Here is a 17,111-nt window from a genome sequence, read left to right as displayed (position 1 = left end):
AGAGGCAATGTCTGACATCCTTGCAAACGGAAAGCTTCCACAAGTGTGGAAGCATGCGAAGATAGTTGCCATCCTGAAACCAGGGAAGCCGGCGAAGGAGGCAGACAGTTACAGACCCATATCGCTGCTGAGCTGTCTTTACAAACTGTTGGAGCGTGTTCTATTAAACCGATGGGGGCCGGTCCTAGACGCTGCCCTGCCACCTGAGCAGGCAGGCTTCAGGGAAGGGAGGTGCACCACGGAGCAGGTCATTGCCCTTACAGAGCATATTGAGCACGGGTTCGAGAGAAAACAGCAAACAGGTGCTGTGTTTATAGACCTATCAGCGGCGTACGATACGGTCTGGTGCGATGGGTTAATGCTCAAACTTGCAATAATCATAAGGTGCAAAAAGACCTTGAAGTTGTTCTCTTCGATCTTAGGGGAAAGGCAATTCCACGTCGCGCTGGGAGACGCCACGAGCAAAGTTAGGAAATTGAAGAATGGGGTCCCTCAGGGGTCGGTACTTGCGCCAATGTTGTTTAACGTTTACATTAGCGATATGCCGAACACTTCCTCCCTGAGGCTGGGATACGCAGACGACTGGGCACTCGTTACTCAGAGTAAAGTGTGGACCCGTCTCGAGAGCGTACTCAGCGAGGACGTCACCAGACTCAAATCCTACTTTGACAAGTGGTACCTGAAGATGAACACTTCAAAAACCGTGGCCACTGCATTTCACTTATGCAGTGGTTGGCACACCCGTAAACTGAATGTCCTAGTCGGGGACCAGCCACTCCCATATGAGCCGCGTCCAAAATACCTAGGGGTGACGCTGGATCGCAGCCTTACCTATCGGGTTCATCTCGAAGGGGTTGCCCGGAAGATAGAGAAGCGGAATAGTCTTCTGAGGAAGCTGGCGGGATCGACTTGGGGCGCTAGCCAAGCGCTCCTGAGAACATCCGCCCTGGCACTATGCTATTCCACCGCGGAGTATTGCGCTCCAGTGTGGGGTAGAAGCAGAAACGTTGAGAAGGTGGATGTAAAACTTCGCAAGTCGATGCACATAGTGTCGGGAACGCTAGCAACAACCCCTAGAGAATGGGGCCCGGTGATGGCAGCGATCCAGCCCCCCGATGTCCGGAGGGAGACCATTACGGGAAACTGGCTGAGTAAGATCAAAGAGAGAGGGAATGGGGATACCCCTCTCATGCGCATAATGAACGGTGCCCCCGTTTCGAGCCGAAATAAGTCCCGGCAACCCTTGTACGCAGAATCCCTGACTACGGACAGAGCTGCACATACGAGATGGAAGTCGGTTTGGACGAATTCAATCCCTCGTGGGGGCGGGGACCTACACTCCTCTAAGCTTGGTGAGAAGTTGCCAGGCTTTGATACCAGTAAGAGGAGACACTGGGTAGCTGCGAATCGGCTTCGGTCGAGGAGCTGCCTAACGGCCGGTGCGTTACATCAGTGGGGTCTAACTTCCTGTCCTTTATGTCCACGCTGTGGGCAAGAACCCGAAACGGCAGAGCATCTAGTCGAAAGGTGTGTTGTGACGATGCTACCGGGCGGGTTCGCGACGGTGCACGAATGCGGACCGGACTTTGCTGATTGGGTCGATCGTCATAACATAATAGTGTGAACCATAAGAAGCTGCTGCCATGTCCAAATACAGAAACACAATATCGCTGATGAAATTGGGTGGGATGCGCATGCGTGACGGAGGTGTATAAAAACGATCCGTTAAGTTAAGATACACCGTCAACGGCGTGCATAAAAATAAAAGGTAGCGTCAATTGCCAAGGACCTTGACAATTGTCAAATCGTCAATTGCCAAGGACCGTGTCAGTTCATCAACTACGCATGTGTACTTTGAACTGCCACTGCCACGGAGTACCTTTAGTGTCACGAAGTGATGCATTGCCACAGAGTGATGTTATGTATTAATATTAATTAATACTCTCTTTTACTCTTCTTTCTCTCTCTGTGTCGTTTTCTCTTTTTTTCCTCTATTACACACACTCTCTCTCCTCTCTCTGTCATTTTCTCTTTTCCCTCTCTGCCATTTTTTCCTCTGTGTGTGTATTTCTCTGTCATTCCCCCCCCCCCCCCCCCCGCCTCTCTCTCTCATATTTCCTCTTTTTGTTACGGACCTTGCCAGTTGGTAGATCATCAACTATTTACTATCAATGCCACGGATTGATCTTGTTGCACAAATGTTTTACGTTAATTATTCCGTATTAAGACGATGTGCAGTATATTTCCTTTAAAATAAAGGAAATCTTACTTTTCTTTTTTAATCTAGGACATCTTGGCAGGGATTTGCCACCTCGTCCTTCTGGGGTTTTTTTTCCCCGCTGAATCCGAAATCAACAGTAATTTTTGTTTGATATTATTTTAACGAAGTGGCTAGCCGTACTTAAGGACGGGTAGACTGGCAGGCTAGACGTCATTAAGTACGGGGAGCACAGGAGTCTAGCCGTACTTATTCTGGGGCCTTGACCGTGGTGGGCCGTGGCGCCAACCGCGAAGCCATGATTGTTTTCTCCGATTTACGAGCATCATCAATTTCAATACGTAGTATTTCAATAATGGCCATCGCTATTGGTGACAATTTTTCATCTTATCAACAATTGCCAAAATGCAGTTAAGCAATTGGAGACTGAGACTGACACCATTTTTATTCGTCAGGATTCTGTAAAGGTAAGAATTTGATTTTCTTCTTTTCTTTTTAAAAAAATTCTCAGTCAAGGCCAGGACTAGGACAGTAAAAAGTAAAAAGTATTCGAGCGGTGGCGATATTTATGATGAGATATAATATGAATGAATGAGAATGTAATTGTATTGTAATATCAACACGCCTTACTGACTGGCGCGTGTGTCATGTGTTCTGCATTCCAATGTGATCTTAAAATGGATTAATCCTTCGTTGATTTTATTTCTAGAGTACTTGTGTAACTGTAACTGTAACAACTGGGCTGGTGACTGGTGGGCAGTTTAGTGAGCAGCAGCAGTGGTAGTGGAACTCAAATTGTGATCCACTCGCCCAGAAGTATAAATTGTTACTGCAAATTGCCGAGCACGTGGTGGGGGGGGGGGGGGGGGGGGGGGGGGGGGCAGGCAGTAACTCTAAAATCGTGGGAGTTGGTAAACGTCCAGTTTTTGGCATTCCAGCACTAAGCTAATTAGTGGCTGTGACCCGAATTTTAGAACTTTGGAGTTGGATTGAAATGCCTCATGATGATGATATTGATAATGACAATGACAGTGTGTCACATAGTCTGTAGATATACAGTATTGTCAAATAATGAAAAACAATAGGGTATTATTATCATTATTAATATTACTTTTTTTTCAATTTATTTATTCATTATTATTATTATTATTATTATTATTATTATTATTATTATTATTATTATTATTATTATTATTATTATTATTATTATTATTATTATTATTATTATTTATAATTATTAACTTAAGCAATGGCATTGGTATGTGCCATTTTCACTGCAGTGAATTTAATTAATTTTTTTTTTTCGACAGCCAACAGGAAAGAATTCAGTTGATCGTACTGGTGTCCTGACAATCAAGAAAGATAGCTGGCTCAAGATGTCTTGTGGCAATCTTATCAATCAGCAAACCATCATCTGTGCCAGCAGAGCAGAGTATCTGCAAGCACTTTTTGAAACTGGTTAGTATTGTTTTCAAATCTTCATAGCGTCCTTACATTTTTATTGGTGATCAATGAAGTACACTCGAGCACGGAAATTTCGAACAAGTTGGGACCACGCCTATTTGTTCGAGATTTTCGTGTTTTCGAGTTTTCCAAATTTGAGGATTTTAGGGAGGTAAATGAAAATGTGGGTGGTCTTGATAAAATTCATATGATTATAATTCTCCGTTATTATGACCTCTGTCGAGAGTTGATAGTGAGACTATTCAATTTCCTTTTCTCGGCCAGTTCAACACAATTCGCGAAAAAAAAATTCAATGGACCACAAGGGAATGTCCAGTTTGTTTGAGATTTTAGTTTTGCCAATACTAATGTAATAGAGGGTTTAAAACTGGGCATTGAACCAAGTTTGAGATTTGCATGCTCGGGTGTAAATGCTCATTTTTCTTAATGAAATTGACAAAGGATTATTTGAATTGAGTTACTAGTATTTATGAACTTAATAGAGTTTTGGCCTGTGGATGTAAAACCAATGAAATTTCAACTGTGTTGGTGAGAACGATGACCAGTTAAAAAAAATTGGTATGTGAATGATAAATTCATTTTATGACAATGATTTTAATTTTATAGCCATGTCTAAAATTGCTAATGAAAAGTCTCTTTTATTTCCATTTTTCAAACCAGAACCAGATCAACCCTCTTTGTGGAACTACAGAAACAACAGTCGCAAACAAGTGGTGTTGACTTTTTTCCTGGAGGCGAAAGAAAATTTTTCTCCTAGGAGTTTGCGAAAGAAAATTATTGCTTTTTATTCTGAGCTAGATCTATTATCACCATTCAGCTGTTTTCTTGTCTAAAATAGATTTGATTTTGCAGTTCAAGTTGATTACATACTTATCTCACAAGCAGTAGCCTATTTTAAAAATTGAAAAATGAGGGTAGTGCGTCATATGATATTTTGCGAAATCATATTTCGAGAATTTTTAATATATCAAGGAATCAACTGATAAGTAATCTGGTAAATAATTAGTTTTTCTGATTACAATGATGAATTCGTAAGGTATAAATAAACTCTGACCATAAAATGAAAGAGTACGGAAATATTTTAATTTTTCAGCATTTATTTCTCTAGCTAGGGAATGGGTTAGCGAATCATTTATACATTTTTTAGACAGATCAATCTACTCAATTTTCGTCATTTCTTGTCCTATGACGCTCATTATTTTGAAAATTTTATGGATCAGCTTATGTCGAATTAGTGCTTTCTCAAATTTCCGTTTTATGTCATTTTCTGATTTTCTAACAATCATACATGTCATTTTCCTTTGGATTGTTTTCAAATATATTCAGAATCTTTTTTGTGTGTTTTGCATCATGACGGAAGTATTTTGGGGGAAATTTAAATATGTAAGATTTTTTTAATTTTAAAAATTGATTTTTTTCCTGCCGATAAGCGCCACAATTTCAGTCGAATTAAAAAACATATTCTAAAGAATCACATTTTAGCCTATAGGGTGCCCCTTTAAAATGTAAAAAAAAAATATATTAAAGATGTATTTTTTTTTTTGGGGGGGGGGGGATTTTTTTGTGTGTTTAACATCAATCACATTATTAGTTTATGAGATTAACTATAAATCATAATTGACCACCAAATTATTTTTTTAAAAAATGAAAAATGGATGTCAACAAAAAAAAAAATTCTAAGTGGCGAATCAATTATATTTTTTAGAATTTGATCAATTTACAAAATTCTACTATTTACTTGTTCTATATATATTGATTATACTTTGGAATTTTGATGGACGTTGTCTGAAAAATTAGCTTGTTTATCAAATTAAAGAAAGATTTTGTTTTTTCTCAAAATTCCATTTTGCATCATTTTCTGATTTTCTAACATTCTTCATTCATCATATCTGGATTATTTTCCATCAGATTGTCTTCAAATTTGTCAGAATCTTTCGTATGATGGGTTTTGCATCATGATGGATTTGGCTTTGGGCTAAACTAAAATTTAGTAGTTTGAATTTTTAAATTGGATTTTTTTCCTGTCGTTTCATGAGTGTCATATTTTCAATCGTAATCGAAAAACAATTCTTTAAATAAATTTTTCAAGACTTGCTAAACCTATCCATCATGATGTTGCTCTTGCTGTAGGAAACATTGCGTGTAAATTTGGAAGGTATCCGTTGGTTTTTGGTGCATCACTGTAGGAATTTATTTTTTTTTTTTGGGGGGGGGGGGGGGTGATGTTTGGTCTAATTTTAGCCTATATTGTCTGTGGCATTGAAGACATTTAAATATTTTGGGTTTTTTATACAGCGCGAAATCCACTAAATGTGCTTAAAGCGCTTTACAAGGGGTCCCTGGTCAACAGCAACATTTAACATGTTGGACAGAACATGACGCCTGTTAGGCGATATTACAATTCTTTGGACAGAGACAACACTGTTAACGGCCAGGTACTCATTTTACACCAGGGTACGGTGAGAGAATGAGTAAAGAGCCTTTTACAAGAAATCACTCGAACCCAGGACCTTCCGATATGAAAGCAAGTGTCATACCATAAGACCACATTGCTGCACATTTAATTTTTTTTTTTTGGTGTGTGTTCGTCATCAAATTAGACCTCCTACCACCTAAAAACAACAGGGGAATACCAATATTGGCATTGCAATAAACAAAACGGATTTTTGACTATAGGTCCCCCTTTAAAGGTGAAATATTTCCTAGCTCAGATGGTTTGTTTTAAGCGGACTGTAGTGCGTTCCACTGTGGGATTTTTTTTTCCATAAAATTGTATTCACTGTCAGTGGTGACATATAATTTTACTGCCTAGTTTTGATCTCCATTACACACTATCCCTACCACTACCACCAGTGCTTTTACAGACTGAGTCCCTATCATCAGGGCTATTACGCACTGAGTCCCTACCACCAGCGCAATTAGCCATTGAGTCCCTACCAATAGTGCTATTAGCCACTGAGTCCCTACCACCAGTGATTTTGTAGACATTGAGTCCCTACCATCAGTGTTATTAGCCACTGAGTCCCTACCACCAGTGATTTTGTAGACATTGAGTCCCTAACACTAACACCAGTGTTATTAGCCACTGAGTCCCTACCACCAGTGATTTTGTAGACATTGAGTCCCTACCATCAGTGTTATTAGCCACTGAGTCCCTACCACCAGTGATTTTGTAGACATTGAGTCCCTACCATCAGTGCTATTAGCCAGTAAGTCCCTACCACCAGCGCTATTAGCCACTGAGTCCCTACCACCAATGTTATTAGCCAGTAAGTCCCTACCACCAGCGCTATTAGCCACTGAGTCCCTACCACCAATGTTATTAACCATTGAGTCTATACCACCAGTGCTATTTGCCATTGAGTCCCTACCACCAGCACTATTGGTCACTGAGCCCCTACCACCAGTGTTAATTAGACTTTGATCCCTACCATCAGCCATTGAGTCCCTACCTCTAGTGCTATCAGTCATTGAGTCCCTACCACCAGTGCTTTTAGTTTTAGACATTGAGTCCCTACCACTAGAACTATCAGACATTGAGTCCCTAACTAGAGCTATCAGTATCAGCCATTGAGTTCCTGCCTGCGACCAGTGCTATTAGACATTGCGTCCCTACCACCAGTACAATTAGTTACTGAGTCCCTACCACCAGTGCTATCCAGCCATAGAGACCCTACCACCAGTGCTATTAGCCACTGAGTCCCCACCACCAGCGCAATTAGCCATTGAGTCCCTAACACCAGTGCTATTTGCCATTGAGTCCCTACCACCAGCGCAATTAGTCATTGAGTCCCTTCCACCAGTGCTATTTGCCATTGAGTCCCTACCACCAGTGCTATTAGCCACTGAGTCCCTACCACCAGTGCAATTAGCCACTGAGTCCCTACAACCAGCGCTATTAGTATTAGCCACTGAGCCCCTACCACCAGTGCTATTAGCCATTGAGCCCCTACCACCAGTGCTATTAGCCACTGAGTCCCTACCAACAGTGCTTTTAGCAACTGAGTCCCTACCACTAGTGCTATCCAGCCATAGAGACCCTACCACCTGTGCTATTAGCCACTGAATCCCTACCACCAGTGCTATCCAGCCATAGAGACCCTACCACCAGTGTTATGAGCCAGTGAGTCCCTACCACGAGTGCTATTAGCCACTGAGTCCCTCCCACTACCACCAGCGCTATTACTATTATTTCTATTAACCATTGTCATTGAGTCCCTACCACCAACTCTATTAGCCTTTGAGCCCCTACCACCAGCGCTATTAGCCATTGAGTCCCTACCACCAGTGCTATGTGCCACTGGGTCCTTACCACCAGCGCTATTGGCCTTTGAGCCCCTACCACCAGCGCTATCCAGCCTTAGAGCCCCTACCACCAGTGCTATCCAGCCATAGAGCCCCTACCACCAGTGCTATCCAGCCACTGAGTCCCTACCACCAGTGCTATCCAGCCACTGAGTCCCTACCACCAGTGCTATTACCCATTTGAGATAGAACAAAATTGACGTCACTCAGTTCTTTATTATCGTTTTTAGCCATTTTTTAAATGATTAGTTTTCATTGATTGTATTCAAGACAAAACTATAAAAGGTTGAGGTTACACATAGATTAGTAGAGTGGTATTATCACGGAGATCAGTTTTCCCAAATAATTCCATGTGATGGGGAAAAAACATCCGGTTAAAAAAGGTTTTGACGAAATATGCAGTGAAGACATGCGAAGGCAAAATATGCCATCGCACATAATAAATAATCTACCAATCCTTAAGTACGGCTAACTAAGCTATCTACACGACATTAAGTACGGCTAGCCAGCCAGTCTGACTGTCATTAAGTACGGCTAGACTGGTAGGCTAGACGTACTTAAGTACGCCTAGACTGGCAGGCTAGCCGTCATTAAGTACGGCTAGCCTTTTCCTTATTTTAAATCATCTTGGAATTCGTGAAAAGACATAAAAATTAAAAACAAATGCCAACAAGTGTGGACTTGATCCTTTCCACAACGATTGACAAGGAATGAGTGAATGGCGAATGGAAGAAAAGAAAGTGACAGGGTTCGAGATTCGTATGCGCGCAAATCGAGGCTTGACTGAAATCACCACATGCGCTGATTGAGGCCCGACTGAAATCACCACATGCGGCTGAAGAGTTCCAATTTGACTCCTTGGCAATTGATGAACCGTCAACTACCAAGGACTCACTCCTTGGCAATTGACTCTACGAAAATGAAAATTTAATTTAGAACGTTTTGTTTGGTTTTTCTTTCTATTAGAGTCGGAGACTGTGCATAAGGTCTATCATGTTGGGCACTTACCTTAAATTTTTCGGTTTTGAGAATTGTCTAAAAATAATGTAGGCGGCTACACCTGCAGCTGTAAGAAGAGCAGAATTCCTTGGAGTAACAACAAATTTGCTCTGCGCCGCCATGTTGTTTGGAGTCGCTAGAGAGATGCTGCGAAACGAAAATAGGAAGTTAGGGAATAAGACAAAATTGATCAAGAATTAACTACAACATAAAGTTAAAGACGAAGGCACAGTAATTAGCATTATCAGAAAATATAAGAATTTACTTTACCCGTTACAAGCGATTCATAGATCATAGGCTACAAAGTGCAAAGTCTATGATCTAAACTAAAACTCGGGACAGAGTTCGAGGTTCAAAGACCATTTTTCTCTTTCTTTTCGTCTTTCACTTTCTTCGTTTTTGTTATTTTGAATGGATTTCATGAATTTATACGTTTCTTTTTCGGACATTTTGGTTTTGAGTCTAAATCAACGTGAACTGATGCAACAAGCTGTACATTTTGCGTCAACCTCTTTTCATTAAAATTATTATTTTATTATTATTATTATTATTATTATTAGTAGTAGTAGTAGTAGTAGTAGTAGTAGTAGTAGTAGTAGTAGTAGTAGTAGTAGTAGTTGTAGTTGTAGTAGTAGTAGTAGTAGTAGTAGTAGTAGTAGTAGTAGTAGTAGTAGTAGTAGTAGTAGTGTTTTATTATTATTATTATTATTATTATTATTATTATCATCATCATCATCATCATCATCATCATCATCATCATCATCATCATCATCATCATCATTATTATTATTATTATTATTATTATTATTATTATTATTATTATTATTATTATTATTATATGAATGAGAGACAAAGGGTGGGGGCTTCGGTGATTAGTTTTACATCAAAGATATAGGTTTGTTATTATATATCTAAGAACTTTACTCACTCTGTACTTTCTCCTTTTCTTTCAATGCATCAAATTTATATATTTTGAAGAACTATTTTCACTCAGTTTACTCTCTCAACCGATAAATATTTACATCAAATTTATACATGTTCAAGACTTCATGTACTCCCTCCTCCACTCCCTCCTCCTGTCAATACATTTAATAGAAGGGACGAAATGACGTCACTCAGCGCTTTCTTATTGAATTTAGACCGCCGATATAGTGATTAGTTCTCAGTAAAATCAACCAGACTAAAAACGTTTCGGGCCACACATAGTTTTATGCGTTGGTACGTTCCATCTGCCAGGCAGATGCTGCGAGTATAGCAGGAACAAAATTGACGTCACTCGTTTCTTTGTTATTGATTTTAGCCACCCATTTTATGAGTAGTTCTCACTACATTTTATCAATCAAACTTTAAACATTCAAGGTTACACATGGTTTTGTGTGTTGGTATGTTATATCCGGCTGGCGGATGCAATGTGCATTTTGGCTAATTGCATAACATCAAGAAACGGAAGCCGGGTAACATTGATAACAAAATTTATACTTATCCAAGAGCTTTTTTCCTTTGCGATAAACGAAGAAACCTGAAGAGCAAGAAACACGTTAGTGCTGAGAATAAAGCAAGGTACCAACAAGTAAACACAGAGGTGAGGAAAAAAAACTACGTAACACAAAAGAAAAATGGGTGATGGGGCAATGCCGTAACATCGAACAAGGAATGGATCGGGGAAACAGCAAATATGCCTATAATACACTGAAGCTAATTACAAAATCTGTACAACCAAAAACTACCGCAATCGAAGACAAAAATGGCAAAGATGAAGTAACTAAAAGATGGACTGAATACTGCAGTGACCTGTACAACATAGAGCTAAATACAAGCAATTCAGTACTTCGTCCAGTTTGCCATACAGCGGAAGTGAGCGATACCCCACCCATTATAAAGGAAGAAGTTGAAGCAGCAATAAATAGCCTTAAATCTAATAAGTCACCAGGAATTGACAACATACCATCTGAACTGCTAAAATACGGCGGAGAAGAAGTAATAAACGTGTTCACAATGCTCTGCCAAAAGGTATTAGATCAGAAAGAATGGCCCAAAGAATGGACACAATCCATCGTCATACCCCTCCCAAATAAAGGGAACTTAAAACAATGCAAGAATTACAGAACAATAAGCTTGATAAGCCAGCCAAGCAAAGGAATGCTCCGAATAATCCATAACAGAATGAAATCTAGAACAGAAGAAATACTGGCTGAAGAAGAGGCAGGATTCAGAACAGGAAGATGTACCGTGGAGCAAATATTTAACTACAGGAAGCTCACAGAGAAATGCCTTCAGCACTAACGTGCGCTGTACCATAATTTTATAGACTTCAGGAAGGCATTTGACAGAGTCTGGCATGATGGTCTTTGGAATGTGATGAGGAAATATAATTTTGAAGAAGGGCTCATCCAGACAATAGAGGCATTGTATGGCAGGTCAAACAGCACAGTCCTGATAAATGACCAATTATTAGGAACTCCTTTCAACACTACTGTAGGAGTCAGACAGGGCTGCATATTATCTCCGATACGATTCAATATATTGAAAGCATCATGCAAGGTGTGCTGGAGGGTTACCACACCTCGATATCCATCGGCGGCCCCCTTTGTCTGATTTAAGATTTGCGGACGATATTGACCTACTGGCAGGCACAGAACCAGAACTACAAGACTTAACAGACCGCCTAGCTGAATGTGCATCGCAATACGGAATTGAAATAAGCACCGAAAAAGCACAAATCTTGGTGAACAGCAACGCAGAAAGGAACACAAACATCATAGTGGGAAGTGCAAAACTAAAAGAGGTCACGACATTCAAATATCTCGATGTGACACTAAGCAAAGATAGGACTAGCACAATTAAAATTCGAAAGAGAATTGCAGAGGCAACATCAGTGATGACTCAATTAACAAAGATTTGGAAAAGTAGCATGAGTCTTAAAGTAAATGTCAACCTTGTTGTACGGATGCGAAGCCTGGACACTTACAATGGATGCACAACGGCGCACAAGGGCGTTTGAAAGCAAGTACTATAGAAGACTGCTACGAGTGTCATATACGGAGCATCGCACAAACGAAGACGTCCTGGAAGAAATAGAAGCTCGGGCAGGCCCACAAGAACCTCTTCTAGTGACTGTGAAGCGCAGAAAACTGTCTTAGTCTGGACACCATACTCGACACGACAGCCTGAGCAGGACAGTCCTACAGGGCACAGTCGAAGGCCAGCGCAGAAGAGAGTGCCAAAGGAAGATGTGGCTGGACAATATAAAAGAATGGACAGAGATATCGGTTCCGGAGCTGCAACATAAGGCTAGCAGTAGGCAGGCATGGAGGAAGACTGTAACTTCTGCTTCACGCAAGTCCCCCCCCCCCCCCCCCACAAGAACCTCTTCTAGTGACTGTGAAGCGCAGAAAACTGTCTTGGTCTGGACACCATACTCGACACGACAGCCTGAGCAGGACAGTCCTACAGGGCACAGTCGAAGGCCAGCGCAGAAGAGAGTGCCAAAGGAAGATGTGGCTGGACAATATAAAAGAATGGACAGACATAAGGCTAGCAGTAGGCAGGCATGGAGGAAGACTGTAACTTCTGCTTCACGCAAGTCCCCCCCCCCCCCCCCCCCCCCCCCCGACGACCATCCGGTCATGGGATTGAGTGAGTGAGAGTGAGTGAAGAGCTGTACTCACTCTATCCATTCTCTCCTCCTTTCAAACATTACATACAAGAACGAATTATCACTCAGCCCTTTGCTATTGATTTTAGATCGCCTATTGATTGATTAGTTCCTTAAGAAAATATATTAAAAAGCGACATTAAACGTTTAAGATTACACATAGTTTTTGTGTGTTGACACGTTTCATCTGGTGTAAGTATTTTATCTACACACATAACATTGGCACGGACCTGTTTCTTTCCGAATAGACCTTTGAGCTTGCCTTTCAGACCAAGATGAGTTAACCTATTTGGTTTTAGTGCACGATTTAACTTAGCCACCTAGATATCTGAGAGGCCAATCTTGGCACCACGAAACGATGAGGCGTTTTTAAAAAAAATATTTTGACCATTTTTGTTTCTGTGGTTTATACCGTAACAGTAAACGTATTGCGGAGATAAAATTCATGTTAGTGATTAGTTTTCCATTGACGATGTAGGTTTGCTTGTAGAATAAGATCAATAAACGCTAAAGTACACCAGAGAGCTCTAGTTACACATAGTTTTGTGACCGGGTTAGTACTATTTTGGTTGGTAGAAATAGTGAGCATATTATTTAATCCTGCGATCAATCATCCAACAAGTTTGCCTCACCTCAGTCCTACTAATTGCCGTCCGGAGCCGTCCGAAGGTCATCCAAAAGCGTTCTCAAGCCATCCGGAGGCCCCCCAGACATGTACGAATCTTTCCAGAAGTCGTCCACCTTCCAAAAGTTCCTCGTTCTGCTCCGGACGACTCCGGACGGCAATTAGTAATACTAATTGCCGTCCGGAGCTGTCCGGCAGCCAAGGGAAGCCGTTCGCAGGTTATCTAAATCATTATCAAGTTCTCCAAAGTGGACGTTTTAGGCAAGAAATGACCAAAGACTTTTGCGGCTATGTGGCCTTGTGGTATGACACTCGCCTTCGGACCAGAAGCTCCAGGATTTTAGTCCCGCTCTGAGCAGCGCATAGTTGAGTCCTTGGAGAACGCTCCTTTCTCACATTCTCTCACTCAGATGTAAAATGAGTTAACAGCGTTGTCTTTATCGAAAAAAATGGTAATACCATTTTACAGGCGTTGTATATATATATATATATATATATATATATATATATATATATATATATATATATATATATATATATATATATATATATATAAACATATATATATATAAATATATATATATATATATATATATATATATATATATATATTATATATATATATATATATATACAACGCCTGTACAACGGTATTACCGTTTTTTTATTTTTTTATTTATTTGGGGGGGGGGGGGGCTTGTTGTTGTTTTGTTTTTTAGTTTTTGTTTGTTTATTGTTTGTTTGTTTTGTTGGGTTTTTTTTGGGGGGGGGGGGGGTATTGTTTTTAAGACGAGCTTAAATAATTAAACTTGATATCATAAATGAAATAATCTGTAAATTTCACTCTGATTATGATTTTGAATAATGAGGATTACACGACACAATCACTCCTCAACAACTCGGAGCCAATCTATGGACGACACCTCTGATTGTTGAGCAATTGTTTCAATTCTTACGGTGAAAAGTTGTCTATCTTCCCAATACTGTAATTACAAGCTGAGTCCAGGTCGTAAACCGAATCTGATCTCGAAAAACTAATTATCAGAGGATTGTCTTGAAACAAGAAATATCACGAAAAGTTGATATCGCTCGATTCCAAGATGTGTGGAATGTGTGAACCTTTTCTATGTTAAACCGATCGTAATTGTGTGGTAAACTGAAACGAGCCGAAAAAGGTATGTGTTTGTAGATGATGTTTTTCTAAAAGTAAACAAACAATAAAATTGAATGTTATGAGTTCTAAACAAACTCCTCAATATGTAAAATTTGATTGCTATCTAGAAGTCGGTGATTTGAGAACCAAGAATAACGCGTTTTCAATGTCTCAATGCGTCAAATTTTGTATTAGCTATCAATTTGGTTTTGGGGAAAATCCTATTTTACTATTGCATAATTTTAAAAATATTAGCGGCATCCTTATTTTCCTTTGTAAATATTTATTTCCCATACGCGTACGGTTTTACTTTTTTTAAAATAGATTTTGATACTTTATGATATCTTGACCACAATGATAATTTTTAATGTAATTTTTTTAATTCGAGAACCAGTCATAGCGAGAAAGATTTTGAATAAGATATTATTGTGATTAGAAATGACACGGGCGAGGTCATCAGAAGAGTATAATAAAAGCATTCTTGAACCACCTGTCTTTAATTGCCCGGTGACCAAACGAAAAGAAAAGGAGATTTTGAAATCGTCCAAATTTGTAGCGATCATTTCAGTGAGATTGTGGTTGGTGGATGCTTTTTTCTCCTATCCGTCCCTTATATAATATTGTGCCTAGTCGTATTGTTTTCTGCTCTTGTCTTGAAGTGATTTGTCTTGATATTTCAATGCCATGGCCAAGAGTTCAATAGAGTGATTCATCAAGTGTTATTTTTATGCTTTTCTCGAAAGTTTTCATTTCTCTATTCGATTGTCTACCGGTTTATATTTAAATAGTATATACATTTTGGTTGTCTCGTGCCAGAGTCTTTGTGAATCTGGGAATGGTTCTACTTCCCCTTCTTCCGCTGATCTAGTCTTCACTCTCTTTTAATGTCTGTGACCAACAACCAAAATTATACTTTAAATAGTTGAAACGATGTGTCCTACCTTTCTTGTCCTGCCCGCTGACTCGGTCTAAAAATTTAGTCAGAGATGCTTTTTAAACTCTAAAACTAACTTCTGATCAATGAAAAAAATAAAAGTCATTTCCAATTAATTATGTTGATATTTATTTCTTTAAAAGATAAGACATCAGATCCTAAAACATTAATATGACATGTCATAAGCGTGCATACTGTTTTCGATACTTTACATTTCCTTAGTTTATCCAATTACACAAGGACTTAACAAATATTTACTATTTTTGCACTAATTTTTTTTATAAAAGCAGCCAGTCCATGAGTTTTCTATATTGCATACAATGGAATCCGCATATAGTCAATACTCTTAAAGTCAACTTCTGCTTAAAAAAACTCTTGTTGGTCCTACATTTTCTTTTCTTTATGTGTGTTATCTATGTGTGTTCCATTGATTGTGAATAAAGTCAACTTGCTTAAAATCAACTAAATTTTCTGGTCTGGCGGTGTTGACTTTATTAGGATTCAACTGTACATCTTTAAACGATACTGATATCTTAGTATAAGATGTGATTTGATATTTTAGATAAAGATAAATAAGGCAGAGTGGTCTAGGGATGCTGATGATGAAATCTATACAAAGACAGACAATCGAGCAATATGAAATGGCATAACAGAAACTTGAATTTTTCACAGAAGGATAAGTGTTGAAAATGGTATATGAAATTCGTCTTTTGTTTTTTTTTTTTTTTTTTTTTTTTTTTGTTGTTTGTTGTTTTTGTTGGGTATTGTTGAGGGTTTTTTGTTTTTGTTTTTGTTGTTTTTGTTTTGTTTTTTGTTTTCTGTTTTTGTTTTTGTTTTGTTTTTTTTTATTTTTGTTTTTTGTGTTTTTTTATCTGATGTTTTAAAAAATGTTGTTGAGGTCTCAAACATTGGACAAACCATTTTACAGAACTCAATGATAAAAAAATCCAAGAAAGCCATGGCCTGGAATTCATAATCATTCCAAGTCGTTTTTGTTATAAATACGATGCGAGACATTTTAGAACGTTGATGGACTAAGGCATGAGCAATGAAATTTTATACAGTGCAATTTCTTATATATCTAAGATCCGTTGACCTCGATGACATCACAATCTTCAATGACATTTCCATTTACTTCACTTTTACAATTTGAGTTTTCATTGACCTCTTCGTCATCACCATTTTCTTTATGGTTAACTTCATCACTTTCTCCATCACCGTTGGCATACATATTGTCATCATTTTTCAGGCTTTTGTTGGCGGTTTCTGTATTTCCTTCATTCACATTATTTTCAGATTCTTTTTCTTTGAGATTACATTCACTCTCATCACCAAAATCATCATTGTTGCCCTCCTCCTCTTCCGTTCTGTCTGAAGATGGTGGAGATTTTGCATCGATTTCGGTTTGCTCTGACTCGGAGTTTGTTTCAAAAACTGGTTCATCTGAGGTGGATAAAGTTATTTGACGGCCTAGTCCGTAAGGTGTCATTCCTTTCTGCGAGTCCTTGGTATTTGTACCATACTGAAGACTGATGACATTTGAACTTGAAGGAGAAACAACAGTTTGTTCGCTGTCAGATGGTACAATCTGTCTCGAAAAACCATAAGGTGTCATTCCTGCCTGGGATGGGACAACGTTTGTGCCAGCTTGCATCGGTATGATCAACTTTCCCTTCGCGATTTGATCTGTGGTAAAATGACGCTCTTTCTTGTCAGAGATTCTGATGCCGTAACTTGGACCCGTAAAGCCCTTCTTTT

General features: G+C 39.3%; 2 protein-coding genes across 3 annotated transcripts in view; both read right to left on the bottom strand.

Annotated features, from left to right (window-relative positions):
* The window catches only part of LOC144981106 (ATP-binding cassette sub-family D member 3-like), a 54,111-nt gene extending 44,730 nt beyond the window's left edge, over positions 1 to 9,381 (bottom strand). Inside the window, exons 1-2 of one of the 2 annotated variants that reach the window (XM_078929238.1) lie at positions 9,257 to 9,381; positions 8,996 to 9,133 (exon numbers count right to left, since the gene is read on the bottom strand). In XM_078929238.1, coding sequence (XP_078785364.1) covers positions 8,996 to 9,108 — 113 coding nt within the window. In that variant the 5' untranslated portion in view covers positions 9,109 to 9,133; positions 9,257 to 9,381. The remainder of the gene's footprint in view (positions 1 to 8,995; positions 9,134 to 9,256) is intronic. The other variant, XM_078929256.1, reaches the window with a different exon arrangement.
* Positions 9,382 to 16,061: 6,680 nt separating this feature from the next.
* Positions 16,062 to 17,111, bottom strand: part of LOC144981076 (transgelin-like) — a 10,977-nt gene continuing 9,927 nt past the window's right edge. The window contains exon 7 of the mRNA XM_078929195.1: positions 16,062 to 17,111. This exon is cut by the window's right edge and continues 4 nt beyond it. Coding sequence (XP_078785321.1) covers positions 16,435 to 17,111 — 677 coding nt within the window. The 3' untranslated portion in view covers positions 16,062 to 16,434.

Source organism: Berghia stephanieae, chromosome 1 (genome assembly GCF_034508935.2).
Source record: "Berghia stephanieae isolate SIO BIC M18660-M18661 chromosome 1, UCSD_Bste_1.3, whole genome shotgun sequence".
Taxonomy (NCBI): Eukaryota; Metazoa; Mollusca; class Gastropoda; order Nudibranchia; family Aeolidiidae; genus Berghia; species Berghia stephanieae.
Note: the sequence above shows the minus strand (reverse complement) of the source record. Positions and strands in the feature narration are given on the sequence as shown.